This window comes from Chroicocephalus ridibundus, chromosome 1 (genome assembly GCF_963924245.1).
Source record: "Chroicocephalus ridibundus chromosome 1, bChrRid1.1, whole genome shotgun sequence".
NCBI lineage: Eukaryota > Metazoa > Chordata > Aves > Charadriiformes > Laridae > Chroicocephalus > Chroicocephalus ridibundus.
The window spans coordinates 186,550,885-186,569,707 of record NC_086284.1 but is presented as its reverse complement, the minus strand read 5'-3'; the positions used below and the strand labels follow the sequence as shown (position 1 = coordinate 186,569,707).

Sequence of the window (18,823 nt, the reverse complement as noted above, 5' to 3'; positions counted from 1 at the left end):
CTTACACGAGATCTAACACAGAGAGTCTTGTCTCCAGATATGCCTGTACTGAAAAAATGACATAATACAGGTTCCTTGCAGAATTTAATCTCATTTTCTTTAATGTCCAGGCTTGTTCTGTTTACTCTTGTAGTGTCATAGATTGTGGACTGAGTTGTATGCTATTTTTCCCCCTATTCCTGAAAAGTGCTCATAAATAAGTTAAATAGGCAAGAAATTAAAGCTAGCTTTAGTATCGTCTTTAAGGAAGACCCTTCAAATGCCTCCCCCCCAAAAAGAAAACCACCACACCATTTTTTAGGATTATCTGTTTATTTATTTCCGTTAAAACAAACATACAATGTTTCATTGAAACTGTGTTGCACTCCCTGCCAACAACTGCAGCTAGAGTGTTGGCCTCTAACAATACAGTGGATATTTACATATGTACACGGATGTACCGTAGGATGCCTGAATTTGGGGGCCTAACATACGTTAGATCGTAAAAGCTGTTAAATTGCTCCATTCAGGAAATCGTAACATCCATGGTAAATTTTAGAGGAAAAGTATACATGAACCTGAACGATGCTTTTTATGGACCCAAGTGACTCCTGTGTTTATTGCAACATATACATTTGTAATAAATACAATCTTAGTGTTTTCTTACACACCTTAGGCGTAACACATTTCTTCCATCTTTGTAAGCATTGCATTTTGTTGTAAAACAATCTTTCCTTGGACAGTTGTTATACAGATGGACAACATGAACAACTCCTTGAAATGATGTAACAATCAGTAATGAGAGAGGAATATATACATAAATCCTGGATTCCAAACCTACATTATATACATTATACTTACAGTATATACACACATACAATTTATGTACATAGACTATCATAAATATTGAAAAATAGGTTTAGTTTTAATGGATTAATGCTTTATAAATAACGTTACATTTATGACTGAAATATCATGGAAGACAGTAATGTCTAACAACTGAGGTGACAAAACAGTGGTTTAATACTGAAGCTGCTCTTTCAGGTGGTTTGTAATGTAGGTAACTTTAAGCAGACAGGTTTGGAAACGCAAAATTAATTAAATAAATCAGATGTTGGAAATCAACCCAGCCAAGTGGAACTCAACTGTTGCAGGTGGAGAGCCAGTCATCAAATGATGTAACACATAATGTAAAAAAACTGGAAATTGCTACATTCAGAGAATTAAGTGACATGTACGATATACTGTGAGGTGCCACAAAAATCTTCCTCCTCTCTGGCTGCTGAGAAGGACTGTGCAGTAACTTCTCACTTGCACCTCCTTCCTCTTCCCGTGGTTACGGAGAGAAGGGAGGCTATTTCTCTCTTTTCTTTCTTTTTAAATGCTGTCAAGGGAAGCGCTTCATCCCTTATGTGCTACAAATTGCTCAAAGGTAGACGACATTTTAATCCTCTTCCGCCTTTCTACATTGGCGGAGAGGAAGAGGAAAAGCTGCCAAAGTACTGAGGAGGCACACGCTCAGCACTTCTGTGGAGATCAGGTAACATGGGATAGTTCGCCATGGATGTACAGTACCTGAGGCAGAGAAGTACCTAAGGAGCGTTCGTCAGTGCTGACTCCAGGATCGTTAATTGCCAGTTGAGTACCACCGAACTAATAATACGAACAACACAAGAGGAATCTTAACTTCTCATTACAGTTTTACGCTACAGACTTAGTGACCAGTACTTACAGTCATGCAGAAGTATCAATACAAAATACCTGCAATTTTTTTTCATAGATAGTAAATGGCTGGGCAGAAATTGACATTATCTGCCAAACAGTGACTATCATTTAGCTTTGTTCCTGATTAATTCTACAAGAGCAAAAAAGTCTCAGGCACTGTTTAATTGATGGATGACAGGCCCTTATTGTTCCCTCTGACACGATGACTGAGTGGAACTTTGTAAATCAGATTTTGAACGCATCGTGTCAGATGAAGACAGTCGACCACATTGCCATGATTATTTCATTAATAATCTCTATCTAGGCTTTTGTACCCAGTATTGTTGCGTTTGAGAACCTCTTATAAGCCAAGTACGCTGTTAAACAAGTGTTACTTCTCTTCAACCTGGGATAAGAATGAAAGAGTAAACATGCACTAGAAACAAAACAGCTAATCACAACCATACAGCACCTGTTTCATCAGCTAGCTAGCTAGGGCTCATAAGAAACTTACCTATTTCTGAAGCAAACAAGTATGAGATGACTATCCAGTCTATGAGGTTATCTTTAATAGTACTATACAGTATAAATTGGAAGAGGAATCCCAGTTGCGTATGCGAAGAGAGTTTGTACCAAGCATGAAATACTGGTGCAGTTATTCTGTGGATTTGACTCAGAAACAGAATAGTCAAGTAATTCAAAATCCAATAATGGATGAGTAATTTGAGAAATACTGTACAGTTTTTGAGTATTATACAACTAGTAAACTACATTAGGACCTTTTTGTTTTCCTACAGAGTGTCAAGATAGATTGGACAGAAGAAAAAAATCCAACAAACATTGCTACAACTGAAAATGGACCTTATTAATAAAAAGAACTCCAGGAGGGAGTTTTATATTAATGGAGCGATACTCCAGAGCCATTGAGTTCATATCTACAACAGAAAAAACACAAAAAGGCAAAACCCCCCAAACCCTGTTTTACCCAATTGCACTATTGAGTACCTCAAGAAGGGAAATGTCAACGCCATCTTTACGATTTCTTAGATCAGCTACGTTTTTCTCAAACGTACCCGTTCTAAAGGGTGGATTTTTTAAAGCTTGAAAATTTGGGTTTCCACACCATTTCTGGGAACTAAGGTAACTGTAGTTACTTAAGTAAGCTGATAAATTATTTTCAGGATTATTTTCACTCTACTTTGAACCAAGTGAATTTCATGGGAAGCATTTATAATTAGAGAATTTTGACTTCAATTGGGTCATTTTCTATTTTGGTCATTAGAAATATTTTTTAAAATAAAATTTCTTCTAATTATGCCTCTAGATTTAATTTAGGACGCTGATTAAATATTTTTATGAGCTCTTCTATGTTATTCTTTTTAGAAAAATGTTTCTTAAAGTCAAAATAGTGCTTTTGAGGTCCATAAGAATTTTTGGTACAAAAAATAATAGCGTTTCTCTCTCTCTCTCATTGGTTATTTAAACACTTCGCTGTAAATTAAAGAGTTATTTCTCACATCAAATGGTTCCATTAGGCACATTCAAGTAAAATAACAAAATATCCAAGTAACAATGACGAAAGCCAAACATGGCTTGATAAAAGTCTACGGAGAGTTCTGTCCATTCTCTGGAATGGAATAAAGTTGTCACTTCCTTCAGCCAGACACCCACGTGGTTTGATGTTAAAATCCACTTCCATCATGCAGAATAGTTTCTTAAAGGCAGAGTTCGGGTATTCTACAATCAGAAGAACCATCAACAAAGAATCTGCATTTTAAAGGAAGCTGAATAGCTCATTTTGATTCTCAGTGGTACTGAGTGAACACTGGCATTTGAAGTGGAGGATTAGAGATTAAACCAGGACAGTTAATGGCCATCAGATGCAACATTCTGGGTCCAGTCTAGAATAATCAGTGTCATACACCCAGTCATCACAAGTATACCACTTAGAAAGAAGAACGCAGCCTGAAAAAAGAAAACATAAAAGAAATATTTCAGTTTCTGCTACTATATCCATGAAGTCATACCCATTTACGGCACAAAGGCCATCGCTTATGGAGGACAAAGTAAAAAAGACAAGACATCACAGTAAACTAGGAGCTAGGTATCTTTCTCATACTTGGGGTCCTTTTTCAAATAAAGAAGTACACTTATTTTCAGCATAGCAGACCTCACCCTCAACTGAGAGGTAACTGCTGATACCAGTCAGGCTGTACCACTGTGCTGACTTGATTCTGACTCAGTATGTCCACGATTTGGTTCTTGGTCAGTATGTCTAAGAACAGTATGAACACCAAGATCATTCAGGATGACCCAAATGATCAGTGGAGGCAAGTTTTTATGGGGTAAATTAGGCAAGTAAGTCTTGAAAGAAAGTTTAAAGGAGGACAAGACTTTTTCAGTATAGCTCTTACGGGCAATCTATTGAAATCTGGTTCTTTTCAGCAACAGAATGACCCAACTACTGTTGAGTTTGGGGGGTAAGAGAAGTCACTGAAGTCACATCACTCTCCTCAGTTTTGAGTACCTGTGCAACTCCCACATGTTAACTAAGGTAACGTTAAGTGCCAGGTGACTACCTTCACCAGAACTTCAAAATTCTTAAATTGTGAAGAAGGAAACTAAAGTTCTTGCCCTGAATTAGTAAGCAAGTGTAACTATTACATATTTGTCTCTACATACCCCAATCTTTTGCACTGACTTCATTGGTTCCTTCTTCACTAATTTGATATAGAAGGCAGAAGGAAGTATGAAGATCAGCATGGCAGCCGCAGATGCACCTGTATTTAAAAAGTGTAGGAATAAATATTCATAAACAGGTAAATATAATTTAATTAGATCGCAACGGCATTTTCTAAGATTTGAAAGACTACTTGAACTGACGTGGAAATGCTTACCGATGAATCCAAAGATGTCTCGGATAGTAGGGACAAAGATAACAAGCACGTTGGTAAACACCAGCAGAGCAACTGTAATGGAACAGTGACGCCACCATCTAAACTCCTTCCCTGCCCACAACAGCTGGGTGATGGAACTGCGGATCTTTTGAAAAGGGGGAAAAAAAAAAAGAAGACAGCTTAGTCTTCACTGTGCAAGCCAGTGACTGTCAGCTGAATTAGACCTTCCTTATGAAAGTATTTTAACAACATTTTCCTGTACACTTCAGATTTTAATAGGAGTTGAAAGACATTAAAGTATTTTTTTATTTAAATATTTACTTCCTGCAAAGGCAGGCCTGTGTTTCTGGTTTGTTTCTCTTTTCAGTGACTGAGATTTTCAAAGCACAGCCAGTAGTGGAGAAAACACAAGGAAAAACATCTGTTTTTAACAAAAATAAATCCCAGGGATTTTTGTAACATCTAAAGATGCTGGTCAACAATATACATCTAAACAGGCAGAATTCACATTCACAATGTACCTACAAAAACACACTGACTTTTGTAAGTTGATAATACAACAGCGCAAGTACTTTTATAAAGGGGCAATCTGTTTGACTCCTCCAATTAAACCACACCAGGAAAACAATGCAACTGAACGTATTTGTATCTACTGCTTTGCAAATGTTGCCTAGTTATTTAATATATTTGAATGAACAGTATAGAGCCATTTCACCAAGCTTATTAGAATAAATTTCCTTTTCCAGTTAAAAGAAAAATTCTATAAGTGGGTGTTGCCAAATCAGTAAATGACTGCAGCAGGACAGGTGATGAACACAAAAAAACGGCAGTAAGATTAAAAAAATAAATTACTTACTGGGAAAATAACTACAGGTACAGTAAGGGTTACAGCCATAAGTACAGCGAGACGCACAATAAGAAGAAGAACATCAGCACCCAGATAAGCAGAGTAGGTGTGAAGCAGCTCTGGTTCCACATTTCCTATAAAGAAAACAGTATTTTAATTAGATGTAGTCAACATACTTCTCACACAACTGCTTCTGCTCTAAATCCTAAGCGAATTTTACAGTTACAGCACTGTGAATTGAAAGCCTCAACAGCTCCTGTAAGCACATCTCCATTTTACACAGGGATAACTTGGAGGCACTAAATCTGGTTTAATCCAATTTTAATCCTGTGCCTTGGGCCTAATTCTGCTGCTGATCTCCTTTTGGGTCTGCACTTATAAAAGTACTAAAAAAAACCCCAACAAACAGTGTATATTTAGAACCCGTAGTAAACGCTCGCTCTAACTTAAAATAATACTGTGGTTTTGTGGAATGTAATTCATTTAAAAGAAAGCAGAGAAGGCAATATTCACCATAAAATGTCAGGTATCCAAAAAGAGCAGCCAATAAATACATGAGGAACATGGCAAAAAAAGATACATAGGACACATTCATCATTCTTTTACGGCTTCGGCTACAAGAAAGAGAAAAAGAAACATTGTCAGCAATGAGAACATACTGTTTTACACTGCTTTTATTCGTTTAGTGAAATTACAGACACACATCTAACATTTACCTTTTCAGTTCTTCATAGATAGGAAGAATTGCAGGATGGCAGACAAAAGAAAACGTTAGGATTGGGACAGCATAGACAGTCTGAAAAACAGAAGTATCTTTCTTAAGTATCTCAACAGACATTATAAATTTAGTTTTAAAAAACTCAGCGGTAGATTTTTCAGTTTTGACTTAGGCATTGCTTTAGTTTGTCTTAAAGACTAGCTGTTCTTTACAACTGAAACTTTGGCAAAAATTAAAACAAGTTCATATTTTCTTAAACCCAGACCCCAAGGTACCACATACTCTCAAATCTCACTGAAGTCCACGCTGAGCTGAATATATTTGCATTCAGAATTATGTTCTGCATCTCACAGGCTTAACCCATTATAGCCTGGTCTTGGTATTGGCTATTACACACACTCCTTCCCCATGTGTGGAGATTAATTAATTGGATTAATTAATTGGATTAATTAATTGTAATTAATTGGGAGCATTCAAGACTGTGACTGGGAAGTTAAAATCTATTCCAAATCCTGGCATACATTTCCCATTCGCATGCTTTTACTATTTACTTCACCTTCTTCTGACGTTTACTTTCTAAAACGCTTTACTAACTTACTTGAATGGAACTTGAGAAAAGCCGTGCTGGAGAATGAGAGATGTGCTTATTGCCACTCATCTCAGGCAGGCACCTCACACTCCTTTAATTCCCGTGTGTTTGGAGTGTGGAAACACCCAGTCTACAGAAGGTAAACAGTGCCTAACTCTACTGGAACAGAAAGTCTTAGCACATCCCAAGTTTATAACTGGGCAACTACTTGAAGGAAAAATGATCTAATTTATCTGCTATGTATTTAGTCTCTCTCAAGTTATTTTCAACAGAGAGTCCGATTTTTAGCCAGTTACCTGTGAATTGAAGATGAAATATTTTGGCTTGCACATATCATCGCTTGTTATGTTTTCATTTACTAAAGGCGCCACTGTCAGATTTGCTAATGTCATGTTCATGAAGTCACTGTCCATTGGGCAAGGAATCTGAAACATCTTCCAAATTACCTAGAAAAAAACCCATGTATTTATTGTTACTTTGACTAATGCAAATTGTGAAACTTTTCAGAAACTATGTTTAGTTTCACTTTGAAATGCAGCTTTACAAGCCTGGAAGCCTACAAGATTATACTTACAACAATCAGAAAGAAGACCATGCAAAGTAAGGAAAAGCCGCTGGTATAGCCCAAATACCCTGTGTTCAAGAAAGAGAAAAAAATCTAAGGCACAATAAACAGAAACACCATCCCTTTCATAACATTATGACAAAATATATTCTGCCAGTGATCTCTTTAGATTGCCATTTTCTTAGTGTTACATAGAAAAAGTTAATTATTCATTGACTTTCCGCTAATCTCAACCCAGATCTGAAAGTTCTCAAAGACAAATTAGGGTCTGTACGTACAGTGAGTCTGTAATATTAAACTTACTTGTAATATTAACTCACAAAAAAGACCCCACAACAAAACCACCACACCACCAAGTATGTGAATTTTTTATTATATACTAAGAATGATTATAGAATTAATTCTAACAGAATGCACTATGAGATAACTTAGCCTTTTCCCTTTGGTTTTTGTTGATTCATTTAATTTGTAGAAAGTAGTAACTTGAGAAAGTAATTCACATTGAGACTCTTAGTACTACAGGATTCTCTGAACGAATAGTATGTTAACTGAATGATTCACATATATTACTGGATTACAGCTATTTCAGATACAGCATCTGGTATGAATATTCTGCTACTGTTTGGGATGTAAAATGAAAAAGGTGACTTCTATTTACATTGCAAAGACATTTTAACTGCCCAGGGCTAGCATCCCTATTCTTTTGAGACTGCTATAGGCTCTAATAGTTAACACTCTTAGCTAATAATATTATACTATTTCACTACCAACCAAAATAGGTCAAATGTTGTGATAAGAACACAGAGTTACTGTTGAGCCTTGTTCTAACGCTATCCTATCTATTGTCCTTCTACTTTCCATAAATACATCTGTCACTTAAAATACTTGTCCTGATCTTTTTTTTTTCTTTTTTGAAGTAGACTGACAGCAAATACCTAAACACTGATTAGTCCCAAGAGACAAGTTTGGAGGCAACTGTTAATTCACATAGTACTTCAAGACCCAAACGTTATATCAACCCCTTTCCTCACAGTATTTTCAATATGTTTTTATTTTGATTGTACTGTACTGCTTACCTAAATTTTTCAGTAAGGACAGGGGAAGAATGAGGATGACAGACACCAGCAGCACTAAATAGTCGCCGTTAAGATACCATTCTCTGTAGAAAAAAGGTAATATTTGTAAGTAAACAAAGTATTTAAAAATTACAACATTTGCAGTTTAGGCGTCACTCTTATTTCTCCTAAAACATATGGCTTCTTAAAAAAAATGTAGTACCTCATGTCACAAAGGATTAGCGTTCAACTTACTATATGGACCTAAAGCCCTACAATACCTTCTCATCTCACCCCAAACCTGCATTGTGCCTTTCCTTTAGTGTCCTTTTCTAAAATTAATGTGCATCTGAAAGTCAGAAGACAGGAAAATAAATGACTGGTCAACTGGGATCAATCACGTAAAAACAGTAATTTGCTTAAATGTTGGTTCCCAACTCTCCAGATGTTATTAGAATATTGCAGGGCCCCAGCAGGGTGGTGAGCCACTTTTAATGGAAATAAAATTCTGCTGGGTACCCTGTGGGAGTTAAAGAAAAACAGGTGAGGGCTGGAGTTAAGGCAGTAGCTCAAGCCCACTGGCTGAGAAAACTCTAACCAGCACTGGGAGTCTCTTGGAGGCACGTTTAGTCCCTTTACGTAGGGAAACTATGATAAGAACCTCAGAAGATTTTTTTCCTTCAGTTCATTTTTGCCATTCATTGCATAAGAAGCAGCAGCAGCTATTTTTTAACAAAACATTTTTGACTCTTAGATGATTAACATCTTCCTTTGAAACGCAGAAAAACAAAGTTAGATTTGTGGAAATATAATGCAATTTCACTGAACTGACAGAAAAACTTGAGTATTTAACTGTGGCAGTTTAACTGCTTTCTCCATCTGTCCTACAAGAACATTCTATATGCTTTAAGCAATTCAAGCAACACTAAGCATTTATTCCCAAATATTAATACTTTATATCCTGTTATGGTATCAGATAAGAGTATTTATTTTTAAACGGACTGTCAACTATTTAGGTAAACAAAAAAAAGTCAATGACCCAATTGGCAAATTATGCATTCAAATTCAATTGCTGAATTATAAGCCTGTATGTGCTTGCGGAAATATGGAATAACTTTAACAGATTTGCTCTGGATTTATGTAGTAAATGCAAAAACAATTTGGTCCTCTCTTTACCCAGTTTTATCTGGGATAACTAAATGTAAAAAAATTATTTTAGAAAGTTCAGATGTGTAGGACATTAACGTCACACATCTTTTGTCGTCTTTTTTTTTTAAAAAAAACGTAGTCTCATGGTAAATTTAAAAGAAGTCACAGCACAGAGATTCCTTGCATTTGATACAGTCACACGAACGCGCACTGTTATTGTGCACGCCCCACATGGAGACCATCAGGACTTTCAGACCAAGGACATAAAGACTTTTCCTGTGCTGAAGAGTAAAGAATGGGATTGCACAGCTTTAAAATACAGCTGACTATTTTAAAAATTGCTAAACGAATTTTTATAATGGAGCTAGTATTTGAAATGTTGTTTCAGAATTCCAGAATACCTCCTACAGTAAGCGTTATTTTGGGACATTTAAACAGGTTAAGTGCTTACATTTTAGGCACCAGGCTGCCAGAGTGGAATCCATGCCAATGGTAGCCACCCAGACTCCCCTAAGCAACGCATGGAGAGAGTCAGTTAAATGGAGTCCACAATTGCCAGAGCACTGAGAAAAGACTGACTTTAAATCAGTGTACAGCTACCTAGTACCAGCCAACAAGAACACACTTAAGATACCAATCTCATTTTTTCTTAAATTTTGTCTGCCAGATATTGCAGATCAGCAGCTGTATCCAGAGAGACTGAGAGCCTTTAACTTTCCCTCTTGAACTGCAACCAATTTTGAATTCTACTCTGGAGATGGGACAGTTAAAAATATTTGCCTCCAAGCCCCCTTGTAAATACTGGCTACTCCAGGGACTTTCTTAAGAAGTGGAAAATAAGGCCTTGAATTCAGCCAAAGGAGGGAAACAAACCTTCCCAGGACAGAATTTGTAAACATTACACTGTTAAGTAAATATTCTTTGAGTACATTAAAAAAAAAAAAAAAAAAAGATGGCTATCACCATTGTCATGACAATATCTATCAGCAAGCTGTATGAACACCACCAAATGGCTTGAACCCCTGGGGGAACAGAGGCAGAAAAATGCCTACCTTCTGAACTCAGGCTTAGGTGTAAGTTGGAGTCTTGAGCTGCTCAGCCCTCTCAAGACTGGGACACTTCAGGACAAGGCACAGAAGTACAACTCTGAAGAGTGAGATTTATAGCACTTAACTCTATCCATCTGAAGTCAGGCATCTTGTTTTAGACAGCTGTTTTTACACACCCTCTCAACACAGAGTGATATGATAAACTGCTCTCTGGAGATGCCCAAACCAGGTATCTAAGGCAGGTGCACTGAACTCACCGCTACAGAAAATCACTTTTCTCCACTGTTTATACAAAGACCAGAGTAATGATGAGCTCAAAATCTAACTTTCAGACAGTATGGTTAGATAAAATGAATCCTACCCAAGGCACCCAAGCCTTTTAAAGCCAAGCAGGAGAGCCACTATGGAGTCAAGGTGTCTCCAGGGCTAAATGGCAATCCATCTACCATTTTAGTCTTGGGCGTATAAACTCAAATGTTTAAGTTCAATGTTTAGTCCCCATGTCTTTTTGAGAACTGTTCCTTAAGACATTCATTACATAACTGCACCTTAGTCTTATATTTAATCGCTTCCCACAATATTAACACTAGAAAACCAAAATAATCAGTCCAATCCAGTTGGAACACAGTAAGAAAAAAAGAAAACAAAAATAAGCAACCATAACAACATTTACCTTTCCTTATTGAGAGTATGTACAGAGTGGTACATACATTAACACTTACCTGATGTTCTTTAGAGAACAGCTTTCTGTATTATGATGCGATACCTGTATTTTTCTACCCTTTTCCCAGAACAGGCTGGATCTAAAGTGGAGCACTCAGGGGAAGGGCAAACTTACTGTATCTCTGTCTGAGTAAGAAGCTACCCTATGGTGTACCGAACGTGGTCTTCATATAAAAATATATACAGTCTCCGTATTTGTTTCTCCTAATAGTTTCTCTGATGAGGAGTTCTAACACCTACCCTGTGGTCTCTTCGATGTTCATAAATGTCTTGATGACCAATGGTAACTCATATTTCACTATGAAGAGGTAGCTTGACATAGCTGTAGGTGAATAACATCATAGATCATTACAAATATAGAATATACCACAAGATGCAAGAATCACATAACATGTTTCATAACTTCACTTGAACACAAGCAGTTAATGAACACATGTTGTGTGAAAAAAAAGTCTCCAAGAATAAGTAGGGAACAATTACTACTGACAGTACAGATTTTTTAAGATCTTGTCCTCACCTCCAATGTTCTGCATTGTAATTGATCCAGAAGCAGCAAGTTTTCCAGCCATACCAAATGCCTTCATTCCCAACTGTTCATACAATAAAGATCCTAAAAGAAAACAAAATAATCCATTGGAAGGGTGTGTGTCACAAAGATACCCTATGAAACACACCATGTGTTTGTAAAATAGTAATTGGCCATACCTCCTTCATTGGCAGTCTTCAAAAGGAGATGCACTGAATACAAAGAAACTATCGAGACAAACAGCAGGAGTATCCTGGGGGGGGGAAATATGCAAAATTTTAATAGCCATAAATGATTTACTGTAACCTTATTAAATAAAGGCGGATCAAACATAAAATTTAATCATATTAAAATATTATCTGGGAAAACCCTGTAGATTCTAAGGCCAGCTAAAAGTGTTCTGAAAACCCAATTACTGCCTAGTTTAGAAAGGATTTTATACTAAAGTGCTTTTCATTGGCATACAGAGAAATTCTAGCGTAGGATTAAGCAACGTTTATATTCAGCGTTAAGGTGGCATAAGCACCGGCAAGTGTCAGGCAATTATAATTGGCTACATTTGATATAAATAACGTAACAAAGTATCACTAGGAAAGGTTTTGTATTATTGTAAGAAACTGTGTTTCTCTTGTCTTCCTATCCTCCTCCAACAGTGTGTCACCATCTATTGAACTCTGAGTTACGACTAACTGTACCTAAAGTGAAGATTATCTCTTGGTCTTAAACAAAACAGCTTTTCAGCTTAAATCTGTGTTATGCCTTTTTTTATGTAAAAATGACACTGCAAAAACCGTAAAGAATTGACTGAAAATTCAGACGTACTGAGAGCTGATTCTTCAAATGGAAATACGTATTTATTGTCATCTAAAAAAAAACCCAACAATACTTTCTTTGCTCAAAAGTTATTCTTCATGTGTGCTTACATGGGAATCGCTAGTGGCTTGTTTATCTTCCCCACAGCTCTTACAGGCAATATCTATTATTTCCAGAAGCACATTTGCAACGTCTAAAATTCGGATCTCTCAACAAGAAATCTCTCCCACAACAAATGCACTTCCTGGAGTGGCACGCTAGGGGGGACTTCTCAGCTGCTGAAGAACACAGTGGAAAATTACAACACATTCAAAAAACCCCATGCCTTTCTTATACCAATACAAGCACTCTGCTTTATAAAAAAGCTAAGAATCAGCACATCTGCTCAAAAATGGCGAGCTCCATTTAGAGCTCCCACAGTACTCTTTACATTTGCTTTTGTGTCATTTTTAACATCAGTGAAATTAGTAAACACAGCACAAACTGGAAACAAGAACATCTGAGAAAAGCTTCACAAGATCCGCACGAGGAATCCAGGAAAGTTGTGTTACTGTGACAATTCAACCCCAACACATGCACGCAAATAAACCTCTGTATTTCTGACAGGTCGAGATTAGACAGGATTTAATTCAAGCACCGACTAGGAACAGCACAGCGAGATGTGCAAGGGTTGCATTTCATTAGAGCAGCACAGATCCCGCACCCCTCAGTCCTAACCTCGAATGGCTGCCTGCAGCGTTGACAGGACCAGTCGGCAAACTCATCTCCAAGCTCACTCCGTTTCTGGCTTCCAGACCGTATCATTCATTTATTTAGTGCTGACACAAGTGACAAGTCACAGCACTGACACAAGTGACTCCACAGAGCCTTCGAAGAATTTACTGCCTTTAATCAACCGCATCTGGATCTGAATCTGTAACCTGCTTATTAAAGGATGTCTGCAAAGCCTGCGGTGTCATCATAAATCCTCAGTATCATCAGCAATTGACTGCTTTCCTGCCTTGGAACTATACAAACTACACTGAGTTCTGAAAGGTAACAAGCTCGTTTATCTTTGAAACAGTACTAACGCAAATAGATCCGAATGCAGTATCTGCAAATGAAAGGTAACTAAATGGCCTCAGTACCTAATGGCTACATTGACGGTTTTGAGCACTTTTTTCTTCAGAAAAATGGACGCCCATTATATAATTATATGCAAATCTGTTCAAATATCTAACCTTACATCCTTTTTTTCCTCTCCACAGAGATGTCCTAATGTGCATTATGCTGATTATCCTACACGTGCTGCAGAACATCTTTAGAGCATGAAACTGATGCGTAAAGAGATGAAGTATCTATCTCTTCTGAATTCATGCTGCTAAATTGTTCCTTCAGTCTAGCATCATCTAAGTGAATGTTTTAGCAAAAAATTAACAAATCACCACGTATTTAAAACAAAATCCTTTAGATCAAAACTTTACACATCGGTAGTTTCATCAGGAAACTTAAATACTACCCCGATATGCTGTGAAGTTATCCGTAAGTAAATCTGACCTACACCTTTCTGGAAATCTGGCAACAGAGTAAGGCCAATTTAGAACTAAATGCTACTCTTCACTTGTTCTTGAACATTCAGCATACTTATCTATTTCCAGGATAAAAATACAAAGTTCCTTAAAACATATCCATGGATTCCCATTTGCACTCGGTCACTGATATCACATGTTGTGTGAACTGAACTGCCTCCAATATATGAAAAATGTACTTTCCCAAGACATTTAGAAGCACTATACACAATAGTTTCTTCATGCTATTTCCAATTACATGACTATAGCCTTGTCTTCTACCTGGAAGCTTTTGCCAATATAGACATTCCAATAAAGATATGCTGGTTATTCCACATCCCTCCCTTGCAGGGAGACAGCAATTTTTATAGCTATAGCTGAAACCAGTTCCCTGAATTGAGTAAAAGCATGGCAATAAAAAGGATTTATTTATTCGCCTAGGTACATCGTACCTCTATAGGCACAACCGTATCAGTTGAGGAAAAGGCAGGACTGGCCACTGAGATTTTAAAGAGTAGACACCGCCAGACTTGCAAGAGACAATTAAAATACTCCTCTTCTGCTTACATTTTTCTTCTACTTCTCTATAGGCCGATCCTGTACTTTTTGTGCAATTACGACTTCCGCTAATTGAAAAGTTTCTGTTGTCATCAGTTTCAATCGGTGAACTCCGAACGAAAAAGCTAATACAGCCTTCAGTCTGTCAAGTAGTACTTGCATTTTCCACTTGGATAATGGAATTTTCAAGGGAAGTCTATGAGTTATTCATGGAGAAACTACAGCTAAGTAAAGGAAAATTCACTGTAAAATGTTTTGTGGGTTGCAGAACTTGCAATGAATCGGTTTAATTTTTGCAAGTCCTCCTGAACCTGTCACCACGTCTTAATTTAAAACAAGCCATAAATCCTAACATGCAATTCTGCACCTACGGCAGTGACTGGGTATTTTGTAAAGGTCACATTCTTACATCAAGTATTTTTCCAGTATTAATTACACAGCAGAAAGATTTTTTTTCTTGATGAACCAAAGTATACTTACACAAAGAGAGCAATTCCAGTGTTAGCCATGGCATAAGAAAGACCAAGGATGCCACTACCCACAATAGCATTGCTCAGATTAAATACTGACATTCCAAAGGAAGTAGTACCCGGATGCTGAGAAAAGGGAGATAGGTAATGATTAATAGAAAGTTATTACTTATTTCAGAATTAAAACAAACATAAATTTGGCAAGAAATTGGAAAAGCTGTGGCTATGTACTTACATACTGAGTTTCGTATTTCTTCTTCCCAACGTTGGAGTCGAGCAAGAAATTTTGATTTTCTGGATCCATATCTGCATAGTGGCTGTAAAAAAAAAAAAAAAAACCCACCCCAGCCAAACCAAAACATTGCATCGTTAGCCACTATGGTGGGGAAAACCCGCATCTCCACTTCCCATTTCTGATCCCCTTCAACATGAAACGAGAAAACCGACGGAATGACACCCCCCCCCCCGCCACCCGCTCAAACCCGAATGTCACACCCCCCCCCCCTCCCCAGGACACGAAGCATTGCGTGTGTTTACATCCGCGGTCACTCCCGTTTTCCTGACACCCCCGGACCCGAGGTGGCCTGTCACACGGGGCTTGAGCCGGGGTTAGGCTGCCCCCCTCCCCCCGTGTTGTGTGTCCCCCCGCCCCTCACCTCTTCATGGCGGCGGGCTTGGTGGGGTAGGGGTAGCTGAAGTCGTTGCTGTTGGAGCTGTAGCTGCTGCTGTCCTCGTCGGGGGAGATGTTGAACTTGCCCATCTCGGCGCTGCTCATGGCGGGAGAGGGTCCGGGGGGGTGTTTTGGTCTCTCTCTGCGGCCGCTCTTTTGTGCTGGGCGGCGGGTCCGGCCGCGCCTGCGGAGGTTGGGGAAGGGGGGGGGGGGGGAAGAGGAGGAGGGGGGGGGGGGGGAAGGAGGCGACGTCAGTGCCGCAGCGTCACGTGGCCAGCGCGCGCCCCAGAGTGGAAAAGTACCAGGCGCGCGCGGGGCGGGGGGCGCGCGGGCAGACAAAGGTGATCTCGCTCGGGGCGGGGGATGCCGCCCCCCGCCCCAACGGACAGACAGACCGACCGACAGACCGACGGCACCGGCAGCGGGCCGGGGCAGCGGCACCGCCGCGCCGCACTCACACCCCACACCCCCCCCGCCACCTCCCCGCCCAGCCCCGGGGCTGATGCAACACCGACGGGAGATTGTCACACCGGCGTCCCGCCGCCGCGTTACCTCCCTCCCTCCCTCCCTCCCTCCGGCACGGCGCATCCCGGCGTTTTCAGCGGAAAAATGCAAACCGGGTCACGGGACTGCGGCGCGCCGCGGCCGCTTGGGGTTTTAGTGTTTTTTCCATCTTTCCCGGGATGCAGCAGCGGCGCATCCCGGAGCGCGTCCGCCGCCGCCGCCGGGCGAGCCGGAGGGCTGCCGCCGGACAAAGGGGGCGAGAAGCGGCCGCTGTGCCTCCGAAAACTGTCCCCACCGCGTTGCTGCCGGCCGTCGCGCCGTACCTTCTCCGCAAGAGCCTGCGGGCGAGGTGTCCCTGCCGAAGCCTCGGAAGGAGGAGATGCTCCTCTCTGGGGTGCTGCTTCTCGCGAGGGGGGAAAGCCCTTAACTATAAAAGCTCAGCGAAGGCAGAGCCCTGAATAAATAAAGGTAGGGGTAAAAAAAATAATAATAATAAAAAAATTCACTTTAAAAAAGCCAGCGGTGTAAAAAAAGGGAAAGAAAGTGTCGTGTTCCGCAGCGCTGTGGCGGCGGCGGCGTCGCTCCCGGTCTGACGGCCCCCTCGGGGCGCCGCCGCTCTTCAGGCAGGAATGCGGGCGCGTCATCGCGGAGGGGCGCGGCGCCGCCCGCCCCCCGCCGCCCGCCCGCCCTGCCCCACTGACCGCGCCGGGGTGCGGGGGGGAGGGGGGAACGGGACGGGACGGGACACCGGCGCGGTGTGTGTGGGAGCCGGTCACCGGCGGGTGCCCGGCGGGGGGTCGGGAGCGGGGCCGCCCGCACATGGCAGCGGGGGTGGCTGCCCCCGGGCGGCTCCCCCCCCCTCCCCCCGCCTTTGGCGGCGGGAGACGGGAGGCTGCGGTGCTTGTCAGGGGAGCGCCTCCCCCCCGCCCCCGGAAAGGTGCTTCCAGCCGGCCCGGTGCGGCACCTGCAGCACCGACAACCGGCCCGCCCGGGAGCCTTCCTCCCCGCTGCCACCCGGGGCCGGCCCCCGGCGCTTCCCCGTAGCTCGGCGCCTGACAGGCGCCACCGGCCCGTGGCTGCCCGCTGCTGTCACTCGCTATTTTTAATTACAACGATGCACGTGCGAGCCCGCGTCCCGGGGGCAGACGAAAAGGCTCCCCCAGCGTTTCCTCCGGGAAGCGACCGGGAATGACGGCCTCCCCCTAGCGAGGCCATGCGGGATAAACCCCACTTCAGGGAAAAGATGGGGGGGGACACACAATAACAACAACAACAACAAACATCCCGCTTCCTTTTCCTCCGGTAATCGCTCCTGACGCTTTCGAGGGGCTGTGCTGCCCCATCCCCGTGGAAGGGGGCAGCGGGGCTGCACCGCTCGCCCCAACCCTCCCACCTTTTGGCCACCGCTTCTTGAGGGTGGGTGGGGGGGAGTGTGTTCGGAAGCGGGCCCCCACCCCGGCCGCGTTGCGTGACAGCCGCCCGCTCCCGCGTGTGGAGGATGCCCGGCCACCGAGTGGTTCGAAGCCTTTCTGTATTCTCCCCCGCTGCGGCACCGGGAGACGGCAGAGGGTGCGAAGGGCGGGCGGCCGCGCAGCTCCACCGCCCGTCGCGGGGCCGGGGGGCGGCGGCGGCAGCGGGGACACGGGAGCGGTTCGCACCTTCGAGGGGCAGAGACCCACCGCGCCCCCAGCCACGGCACGTGGCCCCGGGGCTCCGCCGGGACACGTACACACACACACACACGAGGTTTTCCCGTGTGGAATCGCTCCCGGTGAGCGGTGTCTTTGCCGCCGGGGCGGGCGGGAACCCGTTAGAACGTTCTGGATCGCTCCCGCCGCCCGGGGATGACCGGGGGTGGGGGGAGGGGGGGGACGAGGGCACGCGCAGGAGATGCGGAGCCGAAAATTTTCCATCACTGCAGTTCCCCCCCCCCCCCCCGCCCCCATCCGGCACGTGACGTCACAGTCCCCCTTCCCCCCCCCCCCCCCGCCTCTCCCTCCGCATCCCGGCGCGTGAGGCGGCGCCTCCCCGCGCAGCCCCGGGGCGCAGAGCGGCGGCGGCGGCGGCGGCGGCGTCGCACCTGCTTCCGCGGCGGCCCGGTGCCGCCCGGGGGGTGGTGGTGGGGGGGGAGTTGTGCCGCGGCCCCCCCGCCTCCGACCGGCGGCGGGTCAGGGCGGTGGTGCCGCGCCTGGTCCTCGGCCGGGCGCTGCCCGTCCCGAGCCCCCCGGGGGTGGCTCTTGGGGCGGGGGGCGGTGGTGGTCGGGTACCAGCCGCTCCGTAGCGGGGTTTGGCGTCGTCCCGGAGGTCAGCTCGGGGCGTCTGGGGGCTCAGCTCCCGTCTTAACCACCTGCCGGGTCGGGGCCGAGCTTCCCCCGGGTGCGGACGGGGCGAAGCGCGGCTCGGGACCGTGAGGTATTTTAAAGTTGCACCCGCGGTGCCCGCGGCCGGCGTTTTCCGTCC

General features: G+C 43.0%; 1 protein-coding gene across 3 annotated transcripts; it reads right to left on the bottom strand.

Annotated features, from left to right (window-relative positions):
• Positions 1–299: 299 nt before the first annotated feature.
• SLC38A2 (solute carrier family 38 member 2) lies at positions 300–16,826 on the bottom strand. Of its 3 annotated transcripts, XM_063323092.1 has the most exons (16): positions 16,687–16,826; positions 15,846–16,043; positions 15,425–15,506; positions 15,200–15,315; positions 11,981–12,054; positions 11,793–11,885; positions 11,516–11,597; positions 8,376–8,458; positions 7,309–7,367; positions 7,031–7,180; positions 6,144–6,223; positions 5,941–6,041; positions 5,437–5,561; positions 4,581–4,725; positions 4,366–4,463; positions 300–3,648 (listed from the first exon to the last, which is right to left on the bottom strand). In XM_063323092.1, exons 2-16 carry the CDS (start codon positions 15,962–15,964, stop codon positions 3,550–3,552), a joined length of 1,506 nt encoding a protein of 501 aa, XP_063179162.1. In that variant the 5' UTR covers positions 15,965–16,043; positions 16,687–16,826; the 3' UTR covers positions 300–3,549. The 3 variants fall into 3 exon arrangements, with proteins under 3 accessions (XP_063179162.1, XP_063179161.1, XP_063179163.1); XM_063323091.1 differs by having other exon boundaries at positions 4,366–4,725; XM_063323093.1 differs by lacking the exons at positions 15,200–15,315; positions 15,425–15,506; positions 15,846–16,043; positions 16,687–16,826 and adding an exon at positions 12,725–14,250.
• Between the last annotated feature and the right edge of the window lie 1,997 nt (positions 16,827–18,823).

Excerpts from the sequence above, each read along its gene's own strand:
- SLC38A2 (XM_063323091.1), bottom strand. The coding sequence starts at position 15,964 with ATGAGCAGCGCCGAGATGGGCAAGTTCAACATCTCCCCCGACGAGGAC. Across the intron at positions 11,886-11,980 it reads GAAGACTGCCAATGAAGGAG|GATCTTTATTGTATGAACAG; the intron begins GTATGGCCAATT and ends GTTTTCTTTTAG. Across the intron at positions 6,224-7,030 it reads ATTTCATCTTCAATTCACAG|ACTGTCTATGCTGTCCCAAT; the intron begins GTAACTGGCTAA and ends TCTGTTTTTCAG.